Consider the following 24,169-nt stretch of genomic DNA (forward strand, 5'->3'; position numbering starts at 1 on the left):
TGAAAACCAAAAAGGTTTAAAAATTTTTGAACAGGTGTTAAAACTGCAAAAGGTCCTCACCAACATAACCTTAACCGTATCCTGTCTGAATGACGTTCTTCACACATAACAGAACGTTATTGCTGTGAGGTCTGCAGACTACTCGGGAACAAACACCACGTGGACTCTATTACTGAAACTTGTACCCTTAGATCAGGGTGTATTTCTTCAGTGTCTTCACTCAAATGACTAGCTTTCTTCAAAAACAAATCACTGCTTCCAAGATCTTTGAAGCTTTCACTCCAGCCCACATTTAACTCATTAAATTTGGAATTTAAACGGATAATGATAATAGTGCCCTGCCAAAAAGATCCCTTTGCAGAGCACAGCCATGAAGCACCCTGGCTACGCCTGCGTTTCTCTTCAGCTGGGTGGTGGAGGGAAGTTATTGGAGAAAGATCAGGACCATCCACACAACAAAATCACAGCATCCTTCTAGTAGTCTATACAGCTGGTCAGTAAACACACCCTAATGGAGTCAGATACTGCCCATGGGCTTCTGGGAGGCAGGTGTTGGCACGTGGGATAAGATTGTTTTGGGAGATATTTCCCAAGTTTGAAATCTCTAAACTCTTTATCCTTTTATTTTCATATGTTTGAGAATCACTTTCAATATTCTCTCAAGAAATAAGACAGCAAGCTTAAAAATACTCCTCCATTCATCGAAAAAATAATATATATATACAAAACAGGAAAGCATTTAACACTATTTTGGAAAGATAATTTAAGAACATCTTACAAATAGTTCATATGTAGCAAAGATCTATGTAAATAGAGTAATACGTTATTTATTTTGCGGATTGCATCTTCATGCCTTTTTGGGGACAAAAAAACAAGATAAAAGTTTTGTGGAACTTCTCCAAAACTAAAAGGCACTGGATGTTATAATTTTCCAAAAAAACATGTTGGCTCTATTTTTAATGATTTCTTTGAGGCATTAATTTTGTCCTTGGCATTGACTTGTCTATTCATTCTCACAGAGGGTTATGAAATATTTCCATGCAATTGTATCTGAACAATTTTTATAAATTTATTTTTGATGAAAAGGACTCTCCATATAAAATCGTTTTGGGGGTCACAAGCTGAAGTCTGCAAAATATTTAACTTCCTTCTCATTTCCTCTTGTCCCCTAATTTTTTGTGGAAGTGTGCAAATGCATTTCAGAACCAACTTTGTATAACAGTGTACAACACCTAACTTAGAAGAGCACTTACGGGTGCAGTCCTTTCTGTTGAACACCCTTCCTTCTTGTATTAGGCATACACAAACCCACGAATAAAATCAAATTAGAAGAGAAAGAGTTCTGTGTTATTACCAGGTAGATTCATTGGCAGACATATGAGAGATTTATTTCGATGGGGAGGTCCTTCACTGGTGTTTGCCAGCAGGCACATCCAGTCCGCTTGGCACCCAGATGTAGTCCACATCTTACCACCATTTATGACATATTCATCGCCTTTTTTCACAGCTGTCGTCTTGATATCTATTTCAAAACATAGGAAATGAAGGGTTATTCTTATGAAAGAGGGATAGGCTGGTCCCTGTATGACTGGCAGAGTCACTCTCTTGTTCTCAGAAAGATAACTAATATTTGGTTCTCCCTTCATACACCCCAAGTCCTCTAACCTTTCCAGGCTGCACAAGGCAGAACCGTCTGCACAACCCTTGGAAGGTGAGACAGGGAAACCAGACCACTTCTCTCACCCTCCTTTAGGTGGAGTCTTCATCCCAGTGGATGAAAGCAGAAAACTGCCTAAGTAAATGTGGTCATCAAACACCCAGGACAGAAACATTTCAGTCTGAGGTGACCTATTATGTGTTTCTGTTACTGTGCACATTAGTCACGGAGGAGGCCGTTAATTTCAGAGTCCTGAATTAAACAAACAGAAGCCTCAATATCTGTGTATACATAAAGATATACATACACGCACTTCCTGCATGTTCTTGGTCAGAATGGCGTAATAAATTCAAAGCTAGTAAACTTTCAAAAGGACAAGCCTAAATGCTAAGATTGTCTGTACATGAAGGAGTTCTAAACACCTACTATTTATACCCCCTGTAAAAAACACAATCTTATTTTCATCCGTGAGTGTTCACATCACGCTGAAAGCAGCACTAGCTGCAACATACAACCAGAGTGAATCATTAGTTATTATTTACAACCCATCAGAATTTCCAAAGGGCTGGCTTCTTCTCCCTGCAACTGAACAACTTCTACTAAAACCCCAACTGAGGATAACTCTTCAACAGATATCTAGCTATAAGCAGATGATAGTATAAGAGAACCCTACCACACCCCTAACAGCACCTGTAAATCTAATGAGACTATAAAGTCCGTAAGAGGGAGGCAGTAGACGTGGAGAATAGGAGTCAGGCACCAAGGCACATTTAAGTCAGCTGGCTACACCTTCACACACACCCACCTCAATCTGCACATGAACCATCTTCCCAAAGGCTCTAAACATAAACCAAAGCAAAACCAAGTATCTGATCTTCATTTACAAGGTAAACTGGGACTGAGGTCAGCATGGCTGAAAAGAGGTCTTGTTAATGAAGACACTGGGAAAAATGATGGGAGAAAATTGTTTAAGGTATAAGACAAGGGAATATCGGATATAGCTATGCTTAAAGGAACTTAGAAGCAGATAACGATGAACAGCAAGGGAAAGAGATAGTACTAATGTGGACAAAACCAGATGCTGTGTAGCTATTCAGTCAATGAAAAGACTATGCCAAATCCATCCAAGGGACTTAATATGAAATCTGTATACTAATGAAGGCAAACAAACTGCAGGATCTAAAGTATGATGCTCATAATGGACACAGACACTGAACAATCATATACATGGAGACTAAATAATAAATGAAGGACAAACAAGAGATGGAATAAGAAATAAGACTCTGTACTGAAGTAGCGTGAAAAGGATGGGAGCAGTACACAGTGATTTACATCACACATCTCTCTGTTGTGGAACAGCTACTGAAGAGATTAGATAGAGGTCCCATGGAAGGTCTGCAGAGGAACAATGAGCACTGTGATGTTATCACAAATGTAAACAGTTCTTGCAAGCATGGCGTCACAGGGGACTAACCACCCAAATACAGATTAAAGAACAAATGTCTTACTAATGGGAACGTTCAAGTACTCCCAAATGTGATGGCTGACAGTTTGCTGCAAACACTGGAGAATCGAGTATTTAAAATCAACTTATGAAGAGCTGATTCTCTTTAATAAGAAGAAAGATGACCAAGTCAATAAGAAAGTTTTATGTTTAAAATACAGCAGTCTTTGAAAACCTACTTAACAATTTACTAAAGCCAAATGGACTCAGTCTCAGGAATACAGCTATGAAGATATTTTGGAATAATTGACTGTAATCATTCTCCCTGATAGGCCATAGCTATGGGAAAAGGCTACTTCAGTGGGTGCTCCATAACTCATTTTTGGCAGGTCCACACCATTGGCCCTGTAGTGCCTATAACTCAACAACTTACAAAGCACGCTGTGAGGGCCCCTTCTAGGACAGGCCACAAGGCATCTTCAAATGGCATACGATACAGCTAGTCCCATAGAAACAACCAGGGCTGGTCACTTCACCATTCAGGTCACAACATACTCGAGCCTCAAGTTTTCTTCTCCACTGTGCTCTTGAGTCTAACCAAGCAGCTAAATAGATTTGACAAAAGACAAAGTTGGCTTCAACTTTTAAGGTCAATATTACAATCAAAGATAGGCTCTGTTTTACCTCAAACCAGGACAAACGCATATCCTTAAAGTAAAAAATGAAGAACACATATGTGGAATTTAGAACATCAGCACAGGAAAAAAACCCCCAAACTTGCAAAAAAGAACTTCAAGTCTAAATAAATGAATAATCACTTCAAAAAACAGGAGATGGCCTACAGGAAAGGAAAGAGATTAATCATCAGAGTAAGTTACAGTTTGGAGGTCAGAAGGTAAGAACTGCCAGAGGTCAACCTAAGTTAAATCTTGCAGATGAAAACCAACAAAATCAAGGATTGAGGCAGCAAACAAAAATGTTTCAGCCACAGAACTGAAAAGAGAATGAAAAAAACCACGAGATATATCAAGGACACTTCAAAACTGAAGAAATATTTTACATGAGATTACAAAAAGATTCAAAATATAGCTGACAAAGCAAGACATCTACAGGAAGGACTGTACAGAAATTAAAATTAGTGAAAACACAGGTTGTTGGTTTTGGCAATCCGCATGGCCTCAGAATACATTTGGAAAGAAAAGATAATTCAATTTACCAGTGGTATCTTATTTAAAACCAACCTGATTTGTTAATTATTGAAAACGGATTTTCTAGAGAAAAGCAGAACAGGAAAAAAATCTGTTGGACCCAAGCAAACTAAAATTGATGCTACTGGGTAACTATGAGTTAAAATTTTGAAAAGATAAGAATTAGGACAAAAGTGGAAATGTGGGTAAGGAACTTGGCAAAGGGGAAATTGCATCGGGTTGCATTAAAAGAGGAAGTGCTGACGTGCAGGGAGGGTACTATTGGACCTCCTCCTTCGATATCAGCCTTTGGACAAAACCTATTAAATATTTCCATTAATGATCTTTAAAAGAAGAATCGAAATACACTAATGAAATTTGCTGGTGACACAAACTTGGGAGACATCACCAGCACAGACAACAGAGGTATCACCCAGCAAGAAAGGAATGATCTTGAGTTTTCAAATTCAACACGGCAAGTACAAGTACTGAGGCACAAAGTAATAGGAATGATTGCTGTATCTTACAGTGTTTCAATAGCAAAATGCTAATGAACATGACCTCCATAGTTAATTACCGGATTCACAAGGGAGCAAACTGTTGTGTAACATCACATATCAGAAGGTAATATTTCTATTATGGCTGGAGAAATATTTGTGCCATTACAGACATCATGTGCAATTTTGGTTTTTCATGCTTAAAAAGATGACCTAAACCCAAAAAAAGCAGAAAGATTGGATTCCACTAAGACAAAATGGGGCAAGATACCTGTGTTGAAAAGGCAGATATGAACAGGGTTACTTGGTGCGGTTCCCTGGAAGACATAACTTGAAGAAAGAGGAAGTGTCTTCCATGGTGTGTTCTTACATATCCCCCACAGACTATCAGCAAAACATTGTATCAGTTCTGGAATAGGATTCATCTAGAATGAGACAAAATAATCCAAACCGACACAAACCTGTATGTTTTGTGGTACCAAGAATCCTGAAACTGAAGAAACACTTTCTGTACCAACTGTTCTGTCCCGTTCTGCTTCTCAAGTCATCTCTGTGCTAGCTTTGCTGTACATGGTCAATGCTATGTACAATATAAAACTACATTTCAAAGCAGACAGGCGCTCCTTCAAATGGACTTGAAATTTATATTAGACTAGTATACACAGTCCTTTTTGTTGTGTTGAATTTTTAATAAATTAATTCCAGGCACCTTTCCTTTCTCGTGTAGGGACGCGCTATTTTTTCTTCTGTGTTCACATCACCTTCAGTAATCTCACAACTAGCGGAAGAGCAATGCTAGAGGTACCTTACTCTGTGTCGCTCTTCAGTTTAAAATATACCGGCTCACATGGCAGAAGCACGTCCGTCCCCAGCCTCCACGTGTGACCAGTTGCTCTGCTTTACCTCACTTAGAGAAGGGAGACAAACATCCCAATAGCACGAGAAACCAAAGGAAGCATCGAGTGCAGTTTCACGAAGTTCGGTCTACTTTAAAGCATGGAGATGATACGTTCTCTCTGCCTCGTGCAAACCACTGTTACTGAGAACATAAACTAGTGCTGCTCATGTCTAAGTTGTCCTTTTAATTACCCATTGTAAGCTGTTTTCTGGATTTATACCAGGGATCAGCTCTTCCGCGACAGGTGAAAAAGTATAATCATTTCATCCTGTGGTCTGCCTCCCAGCTGCAGTCTGGGTTCATCAGATAATCCTAGCTGATTCCAAATTTCTCTTTAACTGTATTAATCCAAGTGTATCCTACCAATTAAACTAGATGATAAACAACATGCAGCTAAAAGAATATTTATGTTAGTTATTATCTGGAACACTGCATCAAAAAATTAAAATCATGTTTAGAAAGTTCTGATAATCATCTAATTAAACTAGAGCAGCGTTAATTAAAATAAATGATGTTTTATTTCCTACATTAGCAAAACTCAAATTTCAAATTATTTTAATGAAAAACAAGTCTATAAAAATTACGGATTTTTTTCTTACGAACAAAATCAATTAGCTAGAAAGGAAAACAGCAATGGATCACGCAGGAAGATTTAGTCACATTATTTTGTTATCCCCATTAACTCTCTTGAAAACTACCTGCTGCACCCTTGCTCTAACACTGAGCTAAATGATCTATTTTTCTTGAGAGAACAACATGAGTTTGGTCAAGGAGATGGACACAGGACTCTGTTGATGAGAAAACTTCTGTCAAACTCATCGATTTTGTCTGCAGAAGACCTTGTCTCAGTGATTTGTAAGAGCACCATGTGTTCAATTTAGCCATCCTGTGTCCAACAACAAAACCTCTAGAAGTGGTTTCTTGTCATTTCCTTTTCTTAAAGTCCACAATTCACAGTCAGATGAGACACCTTTTACTTTTCCTACAATATCTGTTTTAATTTAACTGTTCAAATGATCTACTGCCTCAGGCACTTCAGAATAATAGTTTCATTTGTCCATGTTTTTAAACATATTCTTGCACTAAAACAAGAAAAATAGTTTCCTGCAAAGTAACAAAGCTAAGAGATCTGACATGGCAAATTCTTCATTAGCTCTAAAGAAAACAATCACCAGTTCAGAGACATTTTTGCTGCACAGGAACAATGGAGGGGGCTGAGGTGGGGTAAGAATGAGCAAGGGGAACCCATTGTGACACTGATGCCATCGTTTTCAGAATGGACTAGTTCTGCAACTTGCCGGCGTTCACGGGAGAGGTCTGTTTTAAGGAAGTGCAAGTTTTGGTACAGCTGAAGGGGCCACAGCTCCTATCACTGACATCGGCAGGTTTGCACAACTGACAGTGGCTGTGCAACTACAGGAGGGGCTGGGGTCCTCCCTGCCGGCAGCGAGCTCAGACAGCACAGGGGAGGCAGCAGCAGGACAAACAGTAGGAGAAATCCAGGGCCAGCATCACAGCTGCATATTAATCTGTTGTGCTCAGCCTATACAGGGTTATAGCTATTGATTCACTGACAAATACATTCAATTTGATTGCTTTTAGATGCATCAGAGGCATGTGTTACCACTCCTGGAATATTACTTTTTGCCCTCACCATGCCAGACTCTCCTTCCTTTGCATTTCTTACAAATGACAGTGGCAAAGAGAAAGGCCAGGGAAACCAGATTCTTTCCTTTAAAATACCAGGCTGTCTAAAATTGGCAATTTGTTAGGTTAACTTACTTGCGACATCTGACCCAGCTCCAGCTTCACTGATTCCCAAGCAAGCCACAAGATCTCCAGCTATAGTTGGTACAAGGAACTGTTTTTTCAGCTCATCAGAACCAAACCTGCAACAATATAATGAAAAAGATAGGATATTAAAAGCTTTTGAAGGTAAACTTTATTTACAAGTTAGGTACAAATTTTGTTCTACCCACACAGTGATCAATTTTCCTATGACTAGGTAAAATCTGTCCCAGAGCCAAAAGGCAGAACAAAAACCCTCCAAAGCTATGATTCAGAGCCTTCACCAGAGGTGCAGTCACAGTCATTTTAAACAAGGTTTTTATGCCTATTCAGGCATCTTACTTCCACAGAAATGTGTTATCTTGACGCCCAAAATCTGATCTTTATGACTGTTGTTTTGAGCACTATCATCTAAATAAACATAGTCCCTGGGGTTTCCCCTCAAAGCTCCTGTACCAGTCTGCAGCCAGCCAGGACGGAGGACCTGCTCTCTGCATATCTTCTGAATTTTGCACCAGCTCTTTGCCAGGTTTTAGCGGTGACAGAAAAGTTATGACACATGATGGCCACCCTGGCCACCCTCTGCAAATATATGTATTTACATTACTAATATTTCACGTCTGCATAAACCCCAGTCAAATCTATTACTGCTTCTTCCCAGCTGTTCTTTTAGTCCCCACAAAAATATAAAGGGAAACGGCAAAGTGGTGGATGCCATTTAAACACAAAAAATTCACTTGGCCATATTTCAATTCAGTTAAGAGGCACCCTCTTTTTTTCTACCACATAGCTTTCATTTATGAACCACCACATGGTTCACCTCATTTCGCGGTTGATTTTGTCCTAATTAACATTCACTTGAAGCATGAATGGTGAGCTTGTGGTCTACTTCGTGAACCTCTCTTGTGCTAGACTGAAAAAATTCCTTGAGTCATGAGATGTCTCTTCTGTGAGCAGAAATCCATGAACGTCAAGTTCCTCCTCAGCCCCCTCTTTGGTGGGATGCTTCTCAGGCCAGCATCTCCACTCATCTCCTCAGTCCGCTGGCTGCCGAAGCAGGCTGCAGTTTCCCAGGCCCTCCTTCTAAACCACTGTCCCAGTACTTCCAAAGGAGTGATGCCATTTTAGCTGACACTCTGACCCTTCCCCTCCACAAAACCGTCAAAGGACACGGGACGGCCAGAAAACAGACGGGGAGCTGGAAGACACGTTCACTTTGTGCACACAGGGAGCTCAATTCCTAGTCCTGTCCCTGCTGATAATCACGGCAGCAATCCCAAATAAATACAAGAAGCGAGCTTGGAGTGTTTACTCTTTCCTCCAGCATACTGGGACAAAGTCCCCTGCTCTGTTATGCAGCACATGCTTTTTTTTTTATTATTTCTCTTTTCCTTGGGATATGATCAAGTATGGCCAGCCGAACATTCATTAGACAAAAAAAAACCGCAACCAACAACATGAAAAATCAGATTATGAGAGGAGCTAGCAGGGATTTTTGGCAATGCTTTCTGATGCTTAAAACTTTGCCAACCTTTAGTTATTTCAACAGAGGATTTCCATGACAAGACCTTTCCTCAGAATAATGTTTTTTGTTTGATATCCTTATTTGTTTGGCTCAAGTTCCAGAAAACAGTTCAGCTTTTCCCAAAAATGAGGCTACAGAAGAAGTTATTTTGCAATTAAAAAAAAAAAAAAAAAAGCCTGGCAACACTATCTTCAGAAGATCACGGGTCTCTACGCCTTGCCGAGAAGAGATGCAGCTCAGCAAGCAGCTAGTTATTGTGTCAGAAATATGTTGTTTCTATAAAATTCTACTCATCTTAAATGCATCCCAGAAAAACTGCAGGTTTGCATAAATGCAATACCCACTTCTTTCGAGTTTAACAGCTCCAGAATTAGAAAACACTGTTTGCAATGAGATCACGGCTCAAGACAAGCCAGACTATGTCTACTTTCTAGGCTGGGGCTGTACCCCTAGGCATAGTTCCCCATTTGATTAACTATGCAGCCTTAGCATTGCTCTAAAATATATTTTCATGCATGTGTGTATGTATATATACACGCACACAAGTCTACAGTCAATCAAACGGAGCTCCTTGTTGATGCTGGGTAACCCACAAGTCCCAAGTGTGAGATTCTGACATGTTAAGAGTTGCATGAAAGCAGCCCGTCCTTTCTTCCACCACACTTTATAAGTAACATTGGTGGAATATCATTAATACGAACACAAAAATGACAATGGCATACAATCTTGTAAATGGTAGGCAAAAGGAAAATAAAACCATGGCAAAATACAGATGTAAGAACACTTCCTCATTCCACATAGTTCTGTTTATGTGCCCTGCCAATTAGAAATATGAAGTCACCTTTATTCATCTCAAATATATATAAAAATATGGTTTCTGACAGGTTAGATTGCTACATTGAAGGAAAATATGTCTATCACACATCACTATTCTGACTTAATTGGGCTGATAATCATCTTGGTAGAACTGCAGATCTTATTCAATTTTGTTTCTTCTGCATCTGGGGAAAAAGGCTGAGCTGAAGTGAATTAATTAAATTCGTAAGGAAAGTTCTGAGTAGAACTGATAGATACACTAGTGTGGTACACTATTAAGTGCAAATTGAAATTGTGAATATGAACAGCTGCAGGCAGCTCTAACATGGCTCTCAGCATGTGATCAGCTCAAGCTTTCTTGCACTGGAGCTCACACATTCGAGCACTATTCACCACCAAAGCAAAAATACAGCAAAAAGTAGTCCAGTTTTCAGATGATCTATGCATTACTCTACAGTATCTCAAACATGACGCAATGGTTTACTCATGGACTCCCTAGGAATATAAAAATGTCCTTTGGGCAAAGATGAGGATAACTCTGACCTACTGCCACTTTCTTTCTTACACACTAGCAAGAGGTGAATTTCTCCCAATTCTCTTTCTGTTCTGCTCCCATACTCAAACTACTCATAATGCAGTAGCCACATGCCACACTTTTCCTTCGATGTAGTCCTGCATGGGCATCTTACCATCTGATGTCCAGGTCCAGTTTAGCAGTACTCCTTGGATCTTGAAGATACAGGAAAAGAAGGATGAAAAATCAAAAGGGGAGAGATGCTCTTTACAGGCCCAGAAAAGGTTAGAAATGCATGAACAGCGGCAAGCACCCCTGGGCAGCATGGAAGCCTCATTAAATTCAGTAATTTACATAACCTGGATTTAAAAGAATCCACACTGCAATCAGCTTTTGCTCTTTGAGTCCCTATTTCAGTCAAGATAAGACGACACGCAAGTTTAAAAAAACCTGCATTTAGAACACTTATTTACTTTTTGTGAAAGACAGCATAAGAAAAAAAAGGAATAAGAAAAGCGCTCTCACTCCCAGTTTTTATCAAGCCTTTAAGCTTCAGTGATTTGAAGATTTTATGAAATAAATTGCTCAGTTCAAGCTACAGCTATATTTCTGGAAAGAATACAGATGAGAAGCCTGCATAAGACGACCTAATGGGTATGACTGCCTCATGCAGATGAGACTACCTGAAGGGTTTCGGTTAACAATGATTACGTCAATCTTCTATTTATTTAGGAACGCATTTTGCACTAAAATGCAGATATTGTAAAAGAGGAGTTATATTAGAGATTACCCTCTATCGAATCATGCAGTTTTTAAGAGCTACTCATGTAGCTGGTGTCCTGCTCTGGAGGCCTCAAGGCCGCCCACCAGACAACCTGCCACCATAGCATGGCCAGGCTGTCACCAGGAGCTGGAGAAACCTCAAAGGTACAGGAACAGCGTGAAGCTTGTTTGAGGAAAGTTAGTTCAGAAGCAGCTGCTTGACTTCATATTGCCCCACCGTATTGCTCTGGGCAGGTTAGACCCTCACAGCTATTCAAAACCACAAAGCAGCACAACTGGCTATGGATGCAACTAACTAGCCATCATGACAGTAATGCTTAATGAGACTTTTTTTAATGATATGTTGAAAGCAGCACCTATAACAGTCTCTGCCCTGGCTCAGGGCAAGATCTGGCCTACCTTATGCACACTATATAAACTACGCACCAAATGCAAGAGCGAGACAACTCAGTATGTCTGTTCTTGAAGAAAGACATAACCAAGCTTTGCCTTACGCTATGCCAGTGGGAAAGCCACTCAGCTCTTGAATGACCTCTTCCCATTTTCACCCTTTTCCCAGCTGATCAAATGGATGATCCTGCTTTTCAAAATTGCTGTTCTGATTGTCAGCTGCATCTTCTCTCCTTCATAGCAAAGAGGAAAAGAGACAGTAAACCTAACTTTTTTGACATTAATTCTCAGGTATGCTGCTGTTCAGGGTGGAGAAAGAATCAGTGATGAGTAAGTTGATGAAACAGAAAAGCACTCTTTTCCCATGAAATAATAATCATTAACCTTACTGTTTTCCTATAAGTAATGGGGGGGGGGAAAGAAAAAAGGAAAGTTTACTGCCTGCTGCCAAGATAAAGGAGCTCTACGCTGATCTGGTATCACTATGGATGTGTCACCCTACAGGTGTGTTTATAAGTCCAGGGAAATGTATCTTTTTCACTGCCCCAGCTGAGACCTGCTTTCTCCACTCTACTTGTAAGCGTGAAAGCGAGTGATGTATTATATTTGAATGCATTTGAAAGACCTGACGGAGTGTTATGTTCAGAACTAGGTACATCAAAGGTCAGATCACTGCTGACAAAACATTTTGCATTTAGTTCTCAAAATCAGAAAGCGCTACTGCTTCACTTAGTAGAATCTGGGGAAAAAAATGGAGCAGCCTGGGCATCTTCAAGTGATATGAAACTATTTTCTCCTATATTTGTCTGCACAATAGACATGCATATAAATCAAAATCTGCAGGGTTGCTTCCAAGTATGACCATGAATATAACTTTCTGAAGGTTGTCAAAAAAAAACCATACAGAATGAAGTAAAAAGGAGCAGGAACAGTGAACATGCAAACAGATACGTGTAACGTTTTAAAAATTTATTATTTATATAATTAAAACTTTTACCTACAATGTACTTCCCAATTAACTGAATACCTCAAAGACCTTCACGAACTAAGCCTTCCAACAGCTTATCACTGAAGCAAGAAACCCACTGAAGTTCCAGAAACAGCATCAGGAGGCATCCTGACTCCAGATCTTTTAAGACTTTATTTTTCCAAAGTATGAAAATTTAAAAAGCTTAGGGTGTGTGTGTGTGTTTGCATGTGCATATATGTATCCATCTGTTCAAACTACTGCGCTGTCTATGTATCTAATTGAGGGAACATCTCTAATTTATAGTGGCAGAGCATCTTCATGATGTATCACATTCACCGAGTTGGTTCACAGGTGCACTCAACACATGCTTGATGAACGCTGAAGAAAGACCAAAGTCAGGAAAGTGAACAAAGGGCTCTAGACTTCTTCTTTAAAGTTTTTTAGGGGACGATGGTTGATTACCATTACTCTTTACTTTGTGCATTGCTGATGCATCACGTGTAACACTGCCTAGTTAAGATACAAAATTTGGATTATCTCTTCGAACTTGTTTAGGATCACCACAGTACACAGATCCCTTTAAAGAGACCACCTAGCTGTGAATGCAATTTGAATCCATGACCCAGGACGAGCAGTTAGCCCTCTCACTATATTGCGTAAGTAAAGTAAAGCTGCACCTGTGCAAAATTTCCTGTAGCAGCCAGCTTTCTCTTTCCAAGTTTCATTTTTACATCTTAAGGGTGGGACACTATACTGTATAACTGGTCAGTGGAATTGACTTAAGACTGGAGGAAAATTTCATTAATACAGATGCAAATTCAATTACAGATTTCATCATGTTAACGACATTTTCACATTTACTTTCCAACAACATCCACTTTAGGATTTCACTAGCACAAATGTATGTTGCTTCACTGCTTTATTACAGCAGACCAGAGTAACAGAAGGCCAAAAAACTGCAATGGAAGAAAAATGGAAGTCGTCTTTTACCCACAGATCTTTTTAAAACCCTGGGAATAAAAGGCTATCATGGGGGCAAGGTACTATTCTCTGAAGTCTTTTAAAATATTGTTTTTATTCTCAGTTGGGCTATGACTAAGCTACTGTTGTAACAGACATACTGAACTCCATGCTTTCAGCAAGCTTTTGGTGTATTACACAAAGGAGAAGAAAACTTTTAGAAAGATTTCTCGCGGCTGAGACCTCTGAAGTTGCACATACCTAGCAGAAGGATAAATGGATGTCAAGGGAACAGAGCCTACATTCCAGACTCTACAGTGGATTTACAGGCATTTTCATTCAGAATTGGAAAAAAAAAACAACCACCAACAAACAACCCAACCCTATAATGTTCTTCTGTGAAAAAATTCCGCTCTTGTGGATCTGTTTTGTGCAGAGAAATTCCTGAGTTCATAATCATTATTTGAATTTAATCCCCAGCATCACCTTCTGGAATTTTAGGTATATCCATATTCCAGGGGAAAACTGCTGGACTAGCTTCTCACCTCCCTCTAGTTTGGCAAGCTGCTGTTTTGATGCAGAATGTCTGTGAAACTACTACATGAAGCAGCAGCTGGTAACTGCCACTTTTATCGAGGGACGAAAACCAAAACAGATTCAGAAAGTGCAGGAGCCTGAACGACAGCACATGATAAAAGGGGAACACTGACACAAGCAGATGAGAAAGAGCAAAACGAGTAATTGCCCAGATGGGTGTATTTAGGAAGCATGACGCATGTGCTACAGCTTTAGGATTTACACCAATATTGATCATTATTTCTGAAAAGTCACTGTCAGTAATAAGCACCTTGTAAAGCTGGAAAAAAGCAAGTAAATTATAAAATAAAATTAGATTGATCCTAATCATTGGAACTAAATGCATCCTCAGTATGGCTGTACCAGGCTATCTGGCTAAGAAAAAATACAAACATGAATAGAGGGACTCTGGAATTAAAATTGTTTTATTGGCTGTGGCACCAAGGTTCTGTGTTTGTAAACATATAATCTACTATTAAACGAAGCCTATGTTTTAATATATGACAGTCTAATATTAAAAAAATATGTATTTTCTCCCCTAAAGCAAACTGTCCGAGAGAGGCAGAGTAGGTTCCTTCCTCAAGTGTTACTGAAAAGCAGCTAGACAGTAAATCTGCACAGTAATTTCTTTTTTCTAGTGTTATACAGATTGGGTTTTAGGCCTAAACACACAACGATTTGGGTTTTAGGCTAAACTTTTTGAAAATTACCTTGTAAGAGCAGGAGTAGTCATGCCAGCTTGCACCCCAATAGCCATAGGAATACCTCCACAGCGGATATTTCCCAGCTCTTCTGCCACTGCAATGTTATAGGAGAAGTCCAAGCCCATGCCGCCATATTCTGAGGAAAAAACAAATCTATGACACTCATGTTCTAGACTGGCATAAGCAACATGAAACAAAATAAGATATTGCTACTGCAAGGACTTGCCAACTGCAATTTCATGACTAATTTCTAAATATTTGACAATTATCAGCTTTCCTTTCAGAAAAGTAATGCCACACTGTGCTTCACAAAACCTGAATTTAAAATTACACCTGTTCTAATTACCCACATGTACATCAAGTCACCTCTGAATATCCTAAGTAGCATCATTACTTTTATTGGAAACAGCAGGAAAAAGCGACTTGCTGCTGAAAACAACATCAGAAGGCAAAATTATTCTTTTCAACAGGAAGCGCATATGAACAAACCACCTCGAGGCAAGAAGTGCTTTTATTTCTCCACAATAAGGCCTGACACCCACTCTCACCCCCCAAGCGCACTCAAGCAGAGGTCATCTTTCTCACATGCAGCCGTCAAGTCAGCACAGAGCAAGACCACGTGCAGGTCCTGTCCCTGGGTTAAGTTACTGCCGTAGCTCAAAATCCACGTTAGGCACGAGTACAATACTGAACACGTGTATTTCATATCCTGGCCCCCAGTAGGTGCGGTCATTAAAGCATTTTTCATTAGCAGGAGGCTGACAACCCGGGGCGCTGGCCGGATGCCAGCACGGGCCGTTCCTCCTCCCCACATTCCGATCTGCAAATTCAATTAAAGAGGATATTATTCTTCACCTCCCTCCCGTGCCCAGCACTGATAAACCCACCACGTAGTGAAACACAGAAGAGCTACGTTGCTATGATGGATGAGGTAATTCCTAGCTGTATTAAACAGTTTATAGTCCAAAGGAAATATGGTGAGAAAGAGAACGTTACTGCTTGACGTCATTAGTTGACTGAGCAGCTTTGATTAGATAACATTTTCCTCCTTTTTTTTTTTTTTCTTTTTCTTACTTATTTGAAGACCAACTCAGAAAATTTCAAATAAGTAGATACAATCCCCCACCCCTCAACACACACAATAAGGGGCAGATGACCCACTTCCATATTTACTTGCTGACATCAAACACTATCTGAGCTCAGCCCTCTACTGACCTGCTTTGAAGTTTTCAAAAAACACCATTAATTAAAAATCAAAACACCCCAGTGCATATAAACACAGGGCTTTGTGTGCTATCATCTGTTTCCTAAACCCACAGAAACTACCTTTGTGCATCCTTTTTCTGCAGAAATAAAGGAAAACACAAATGGAAAAGGCTAAGTGTGAAGTTCAATTTTCAAATAACATTTCTCCTTAGGTCATCCGGAATAGTCTGGATTGTCAGAATTTAAAAAAAAAGAAGCTACTTTTCAAAACTTTTACCTGAAAATAAAGAATGTTTCTTAAAAATATACACAAAATTAAAATTCTTACTGGGAGCTTAAGCAGTACAGTGAAACAACAGTAACATGGGAATGTGTTTAGTATAATATATAATGGAATTCTCTTGCCTTTCCAAAGCCGCCATCAATAAATAAATGCTTTGAGGAACAGTAAGGCATGTATGTGTGTGCAAAGGTAAGGCTATTTAAAGATGTGTGGTATGAGAGAATTTTTGCTGATTTTACACTAATCTATAGGAGAGTTATAATACATAACCTTAGCTTTGGCACTGCACAAATGCTTTCCATTTGATTTTATTTTTTGTAAAATCAGTCAATCATTTTATTGCCAAACTACAGTTATTAATAATTTTGTCTTTAGTTTTGTCCACCAACCAGTTATATTCCTGTCTTTCACTTGATTTCACAAGTCAAAATCTTAGTTTCTTGATTTACCCAAAGCAACTTTACAGGAGGAATGCTATGCGCAAAACTGACCCAAAGAAGGACCGTTTTATGCAAACGTACGGCTTACATGCATTCTTTGTTCTACCACAATTGATTATATATTACTATGTAACAGACTTGCCTTGCTCTCATTTAAGATTAGTAGCTAAGTGGTACATTTTAAAAACAAATAGCTGCAAAAGGCCAGCTCTCAAAGTGATGACACTGAAGGAATTTCCTACCAAAGGGAGGAAACAATCAGAACGAAGCCTCAGGAGCAGAGAAGGCGGAGGGTGGAAGCCCTACCGGGCAATGAGATGATGCATCCTCAGAAGATTTTATAATCTGTGGATAGATAATGCAAAATACAACCACAGGTGCAGACAGGCAGGAAGGGCAGAAGCAAATGGTAAAAACATTAATCAGACAACACGATCAGTTCTGTTCCAAGGAGAAAGAGTTTCATGGAGAAACTCACTCCGTGAGCGCTTTGATGGACGATTATAGGGAATGCCTCTTTTGAACCCAAAGTATTTGACCGAGTTTCAACTTGTCAGTGCAGTCTGTGCCGCTATATCCTCAAGTAATTTGGGTAACCTATGCCATGGCTAAAGACAGCTGTGTCCCATTTCTTTGAAGAACTGGATCTCTGTGCTGAGATGCGCTGCCAGCAGTGTCACACACGGCAACAAGACATGTGACAGGACACAGTGGCAGCCTGGCTTTCACCCCAAAGCGGCCGGCCCTCCAGCCAGCTATTTTGGGGCTCGTCCAAGCACATCACCCTGCATGCCACAGGACTCGGCTCTTTAATTGAGACAAAACCACCAGGCCATTCTTACTTCCACCTGCTGCAGCAATGACAGTGAATGCTTTACAGAACAAATGTTTAGTTTTTATTTGGAATAAGCCTTACTCTTTTTTGGAATAACTCTTACTTGCAATAAGGAAATAAGCTGGTGGTAGGAGGGTCGCGATCGCCAGTCTCATCAACAAACACCACCTCCTGGAAGCATCTGTGCAATGATGTAATGCCAATAGGTCAATTTAATTTTAATTCAGAAAAGCAAACACCATGCCTAATATAATTTTTGGTGAAAAATACATAATTAAAGGAACCAAATCAATTTCAGATGTGATTGTTTGTTTTTTTTAAAGAAGAATAACAAGCTGTAAGTAAATATTCATGTGGAAAACATTTCTAGGATAAATATTTCATTTAACTTTAAAATGAGATGAGTGACCCTTAGAGAATTGTTTGGCTACATTTCCATTTTTAATTTGCAAGAAATATCAGGAGAACAAAGCAAAGCAAAACTAGGCAGAAAGTCTAATGCACTAATGTTTTTATAATTCAAAACAGGTAGAAAAAGGTAACTCTGTGATATTCAAATTATTACTATTTTGCTGACAATAGCACAACTTCCAGCTGTCAGATGACTTAATTTGATATCTTATCCATTGTTTGGCTTCAGGTTCTTTTACAGAGAAATTAAATTATAAAGCCCAAAGCAAAAACATATGAAAATGCAAATAAATGAAGATTCTGCACTGCAGACCATGGGCAGGACCCACGCCGGAGTAGGGGAAAAGCGTGAGGAGGAAAGAGCAGAAGAGAGGAGCTGTTATGGACTGACTGCAACCTCCCAGCCCCATCCTCCTGCGCCGCTCGGGGTGGGGAGGGGGGTAAGAGACTCAGGAATGAAGAATTGACGCTAAGCCTGGGAAGAAGGGGGAGAGGATGAGGGGAACAGGTTGTTTTAATTTGCCTTTGTTTCTCACTACACAAATCTATTGTAATTGGCAGCAAATTAAATTAATTTTCCCCAAGCCAAATCTTCTTTGCCCATGATGGTAACTGGTGAGCAGTCTCCCTGACTTTATCACAACAGCCAATCTTTGCCAACATACTTTCTCGCCTGTCCTGTTGAGGAGGTGCAGTGAGCGAGCGGCTGGGTGGGTGTCTGCCTGCTGGCCAAGGTGAACCCACCACACCATGGTCAACACATTAATCTATTTTTCTTTTAAAGTCTTACTTTATACAGACTAACTTATTTCTACAGTTAAACTTGTGACATTGCCAGTGGAGTGGGTGTCCAAAAAGAAAACAGCAAGTTTTAATAAATGTGGTTTTTTAAAAGATGTGGATGTACATTCTACTAAATCTGATAATTTACTGTATCAGGACTTTTATATGTGAGTATAGGCAGACAGCAAAGATGACGGCCAAAAATACAAATAAAAAAAAGAGAAAGACTATCTGATCTTTATCTGCCACACATCAAAACAGAAACACTGCTGAGACCAGTTGGGAAAACAAAGGCAAAGAATGTCTATGAAAAAGGACTTAAAAAGGCAAATGAGAAGCTGAGGTCTTTCATAAAATCATTTCGTTTTTGTGAAGACCCACACGTTTCCTGTCACTTGTTCAGCTACAGGCTCCCTGTTCAAATATGACTCTGTTTAACCGTGAGACAGGCTGGAAGTCTCTAGTCCAAATTTTGTAAGAGTTTAGAGGTGTCTCTATTTCGAATTTGCTTCTGAACCCCATCTAATAGCTGTCAGTGGGAATGACAAAATCCGTGGCAAAAAGGGTCTATAAGTGAGTTGAAGCAAGGAGAAACAGGGGATCTTCAGAGTGTTTTAAGAATGTGACAGAACCTGGAAAAAAGAATGGTGAAAACACAATACAGCCCTATCGATAACTCAATCTTAAACGTTTATATAATTTATCTTTGTTTACATAGCTTCCAAAGTTCACATAAAGTGTAACTACACCAAAGGAAATCACACAGTATTATTTCTACTATTGGCACCTAACTCAGTGCAAGAAAAAACAAACGTGTGCACTTATTTCTAGTGACTAGAAAGACACATAAAACATCAAACAACTCCCATTTTGAAGACAGGTCTGAGAGACTCCTACATCTGACACTAAGATGACAGAGTTAATTGCCAGTTTTCATCATAGCCTACATCTTTAAATGAGCCGAAGCAAAAATTAAGTGTTCAAACCTTACTCACGTGTCATAAATATAATTCAAGAATTTCAACTCCAGAGGACAACAGAGAGTTACATAATTACAAATGTCATCAGGTAGGACAGTACAGAAATCCTACCGTAATTCCTTTCCTCCTCTTTACATAAAAAGAATTTAAAGAATTACTAAAGGTGTACTCTCCATATTGTGAAATTTCCCACAAACCCATTCAAAAAAGCTGAGGCTGATCGAGCTCAGAAAACACCTCCTGCCTTCTTGGGTATTTGATTCTTGCTGGGTGCGGTGGAAGAAACTCTCATTTCATGTGACAGAAACACTGTAAATTCACTTTAGTCTTCTTGAGATGAACACATGTATTTTTTTGGCTATTTCCCCTGTATCAATTCACAAAAAAAACCCAACAAAACCCAACCAAAAAAGAAACAAATAAAACCCTTGTACTACTAGATACAAAGTTCCCCTTAGCAGATCACCTTAGTCAAATGGATTAAACTCCCTCAGTTTGACTGAAAGTTTGTCCCAAAACAGGAAAAATTATAATGCTTTATAATTTTGTTTGGTTGATCCTAGAAAAATCATGACCACATACACTACTTAATCTCTCAGAAATACTCAATAATTCATCCAAAAAATCCAAGGCAGACAAGGACCTCTTCTGCTAACCAAAGTTTTACTTGTAACATCGCTTTTGTGATCCAGTATTCTCTGGAAAAGGAAAAATACAGATTGGCTGCTAATTCCTTTTCAAACATATACAGTTAGCAGCACAAGTACAACCCCTGAAGAATTAAAAGTGCAAATTGTATGTTCCTGCAACACTCATTGCTACAGCCGTCATCACGGTGACCGCTTCAGAAACTAAATTTACTGAGACGAATAAGGTGATTGGATCTGTCTAGCACCATTTTAGATTAAGACAGAACTACACTAGAAAATACAGGAGAAACTTCCCCCACGGTGTAAGGATAACAAAAATCCCTATGAAAACAGCACAAAATGCCAAGTAGGAACTCGGCAGTACCTGCCACTGAGCATATGAATGCACCACACAGACCCGACCCTAGCTGGGGGCAGCATGGACACAGCTGAAGACGGTTAGAAGCTGTATAGGACAGTGCTTTAGAAAGCCAGAGCACTATATTCTAAATGACTAGTTAACAACAGCTGCACTTAGTACCCTCCGACCTCCAAAAACCTTTTGGAAAGTTTTTTTTATTTTCTAAATGGTTGTGCAGTGTCACCAAGTGCCATCTGAGTCAGCAATCACACCTGCATAAATCTTCAGAAAGGACATCAGACCTCTTAAAAAAAAAATAAAAAATCACACAAGCTCCCAAAATGATATACAAACAATGTTACAGGGAAGGAAAAGCTAAGCTGCGTGGTACAAAAGAATGAAATGTCCACATGGCAACACAAGAAACATTAACAGTGTAAATGCAGTAGCAAAAAAAGAAAAAAAAAAAGAAAGAAAAAAGAAGATCTAAGATTGCACACAGTCCCAAGCACCAGCTATTGCATCAGTTCCAACTCAGAGAAAAACTTGATGCAATCACTGGTCACAGATTCCTCAGTTATCTTCTGCCTGCTTTTAAACTGAGACGATTTGTCCCCCTCAGCTCTGACCCAACATCGATTCCACAGAAGCCTAGTTAAACCATCTTACAATTTCTTTTCTTTGAGATTAAAAAGTACACATCTCAATTGTTGTATGGTTGAAAATGTTAGTCAAACTAAATGCCACAGCATGAAGAAAACAAGAAAAAAAACATGGAAAAATGAAGTCAAGGAGTGCATAGGAGTGCACACCTCCTGAGCTTCAGTGGCAAAGCCATGCTGCTTCTCATGGGGCTTCTCTTTGGGCAAACTCACAAACAAACCATCACCTAGGTCTGAAGAATACCACCCCGCAACCTCCCCGCTGCTTGAGGTCAGTCCATCAGCAATGACTGCCAACCTCCTTACATACATTAAACGTAAACATTCCTACATGTTGCACATTCGCCTGGTTTAAGGTTTGCTTTTGGATGCTCAGTTTAATTCTCTGAGTCAGACTTATCCAGCAGGAAATACTGCTTCTCTCCAGCTTGTAGGTTGCCACCCTTCTGACAAACAGGCCAACAGTGCATCAACATCCTTCGACACAGTGTGTGTCCACTACAGTCCCACTGACACCACTGTGAATCAGCCTGTCAGCCCCATGTAAAATGTGCTCTTCCTCCCAAGAAAACGACTGCACAGCTGCTCAGCTAGCTGCTTTTAAATGTGTTGAACATTTTGAACAGATAATAAATCAATTAATCTCACACCTGTATAAGAACAAAGCAGGTGCATCATCTTTACGTGCTGCTGCTGCTCTGATTCAGGGCTCTTCCCCTCACGTGAACCACCACAAACTACTACAAAAACTTAACGGTTTTTTGTCCAACAGGATCTGAAGTGTGAATACACAAATAGATATTATAAGGAATCTACAGTAATGTACAGACATTCAATATCCCATAGATGAACAGGGAAAGAAAATGGGAATAGACTTATCAATAGGTAACAGACAGAGAGAGACCAAAGAACATTCTCCAGTTTAAGTTCTACAGAGAGAAAGGATGAGTATCAGGACTGAACACAAGTATGCACATTTGCAAGCGTTTTTTAAAAGCTGGTTAAAAAGGGGTCAAGAAGAAATTATACTCAGTTTTGTAGTAAACCCTATAAGCAAAAACCAGCCTAGTTACTTTCATTTCTTAAAAGCATAAGGATGTAGAGTCAATATTCAAAATATCCAGAGCTCATTCTGGCTCTTCTGAATTCTACATAAATAAGTAATTAAACTGAAATGCAATACTATGTGATTCATGGATTAAACAGATTTATTACCTTTGTTACTTATTAAAATTTCTATGCCAAAATTTAATACAAAGGCTGACTATTTATCAGCTGAAAGCTGTGTTTTTCTTCCCTACAAGACCTTTTCTTCCAGCCCAAGCTGATAAACAGCTTGTTGGAAATCCAGATTTGTCTGACATGGAAAACTTAAGCCGCTTAGCTCAAGATGTCACAATGGAAGGCATACATTTTACTAGAACACACAAGTTCCAAAACTTGCAACCTCCAAATGGAGCTTTAAACTTGAGAACTGAAATTGTGGGCATAGGAGGAGAAACTTGACAAACGCTGGTTTTGAATAGATTAAAAAAAAAAAAAAACAAACAAAAACATTTCAGAGTCTGTGCAGTGAATAATCACATGAACCTTGGATGTGCTCTAGAGCTAGCCTGGCTAGCACAGTGGTTTGAGTTCAGTAGCACTGAATTTGGAACAGAAGCACACCACAGGAGGCTTCCACAGGAACTTCTGATCAGCACAGGCTTACAGGACCAAATGATATTCCAGTGGCTGACTCCTTACGTCCCAGAGAAGCTGGGCCAGATACTGAAAACAAACATACCACGTCATGCCATCCCAGAATACCTGCCACATTGCAGATCAACATATTCTTAGCACAGTCACAGCAAGCAAATTATTAAAGAGACAGGTATCACCTAATGCCACAGCTAGAAGCACACCCCTCCCTCATCAGGTAACTTCCTTGTTTATAAGTATTAATAGGCAAAATTCTCTTCAGTTGGCAACATCTGCATCCGCAGGCTGATGCTATTTCTGAGCAACAGAGTGTGGTTAGCTGCTAGGACAAAACTCAAATTTTCAGTTTTCCAGGAAGGGTCATGAGTTTGAAATCAGACTGGGAACAAAAGCAAAATAAAAATGCAAAAATCTCAATGTTTTTATAACATGAAATTGTATCCTTTTGTCAGTTTTTTATTTTTTTTTTCAAAAAGACATACAAAGGAACTTTCACAATTAAAACCCATTCTGGGATGAAACTGGAAGATTTTATGCAGTGTCAAAACAATGCATTTCCCCTTCTTTTTCTCCAACAAAGAAACTGACACCTTCCCATGCTTTCTCTGTTCTTGATAATTTTATTGGAAAAAAACATTCCCTAGAAAACTCTCATTTGGTTTCAGGAGTGTGGACAAACACTTTAAACACTACTCTAGAGCTGAAAGTACCTAGTTTAGTTCTCATTTCTGCCCACCATTCTGTGTGCATCCTTCCCTTCGGATTTGTCAGCCCTACCTTATTATAAAACAGATTATCCCTCTCTGTTTGTAAAAGAGCTAACACAACAGGATTCTAATCTGAATTGCAATCTCCAATGTGAAATACACCACATCGCTATTTCTATTTTTGTTGAAATTGGAGGGTGTGCTTTATGTGTGGCGCTGGCCACAAATGAAGGGATTTTCACTATAGTGCAAAGCATACCAGAAATCAAATTCCCCACTCAAGATTTTTTTTCTTCAAAAGAACTTTCTATTCAAAATACTATACTATCCCTACGGGCATTTCATCATCCCCTGTGCTACACTCCAAGAAATTACCATTGATCAGGATTATGTGTTTCTTCTTATTGATTTGGTTCCAAAATCAGTAACTAATCAGCGCTCAAAACCATGAAAAGCAAGTTA

At 39.4% G+C, this 24,169-nt stretch overlaps 1 protein-coding gene across 1 annotated transcript in view; it reads right to left on the minus strand.

The window, feature by feature from the left end:
* Positions 1 to 24,169, minus strand: part of LOC128905184 (probable acyl-CoA dehydrogenase 6) — a 92,454-nt gene that overhangs the window by 19,596 nt on the left and 48,689 nt on the right. Inside the window, exons 3-5 of the mRNA XM_054190849.1 lie at positions 14,716 to 14,845; positions 7,466 to 7,572; positions 1,355 to 1,522 (exon numbers count right to left, since the gene is read on the minus strand). Of these exons, the coding sequence (XP_054046824.1) occupies positions 1,355 to 1,522; positions 7,466 to 7,572; positions 14,716 to 14,845 (405 nt within the window). The remainder of the gene's footprint in view (positions 1 to 1,354; positions 1,523 to 7,465; positions 7,573 to 14,715; positions 14,846 to 24,169) is intronic.

This window comes from Rissa tridactyla, chromosome 2 (genome assembly GCF_028500815.1).
Source record: "Rissa tridactyla isolate bRisTri1 chromosome 2, bRisTri1.patW.cur.20221130, whole genome shotgun sequence".
NCBI lineage: Eukaryota > Metazoa > Chordata > Aves > Charadriiformes > Laridae > Rissa > Rissa tridactyla.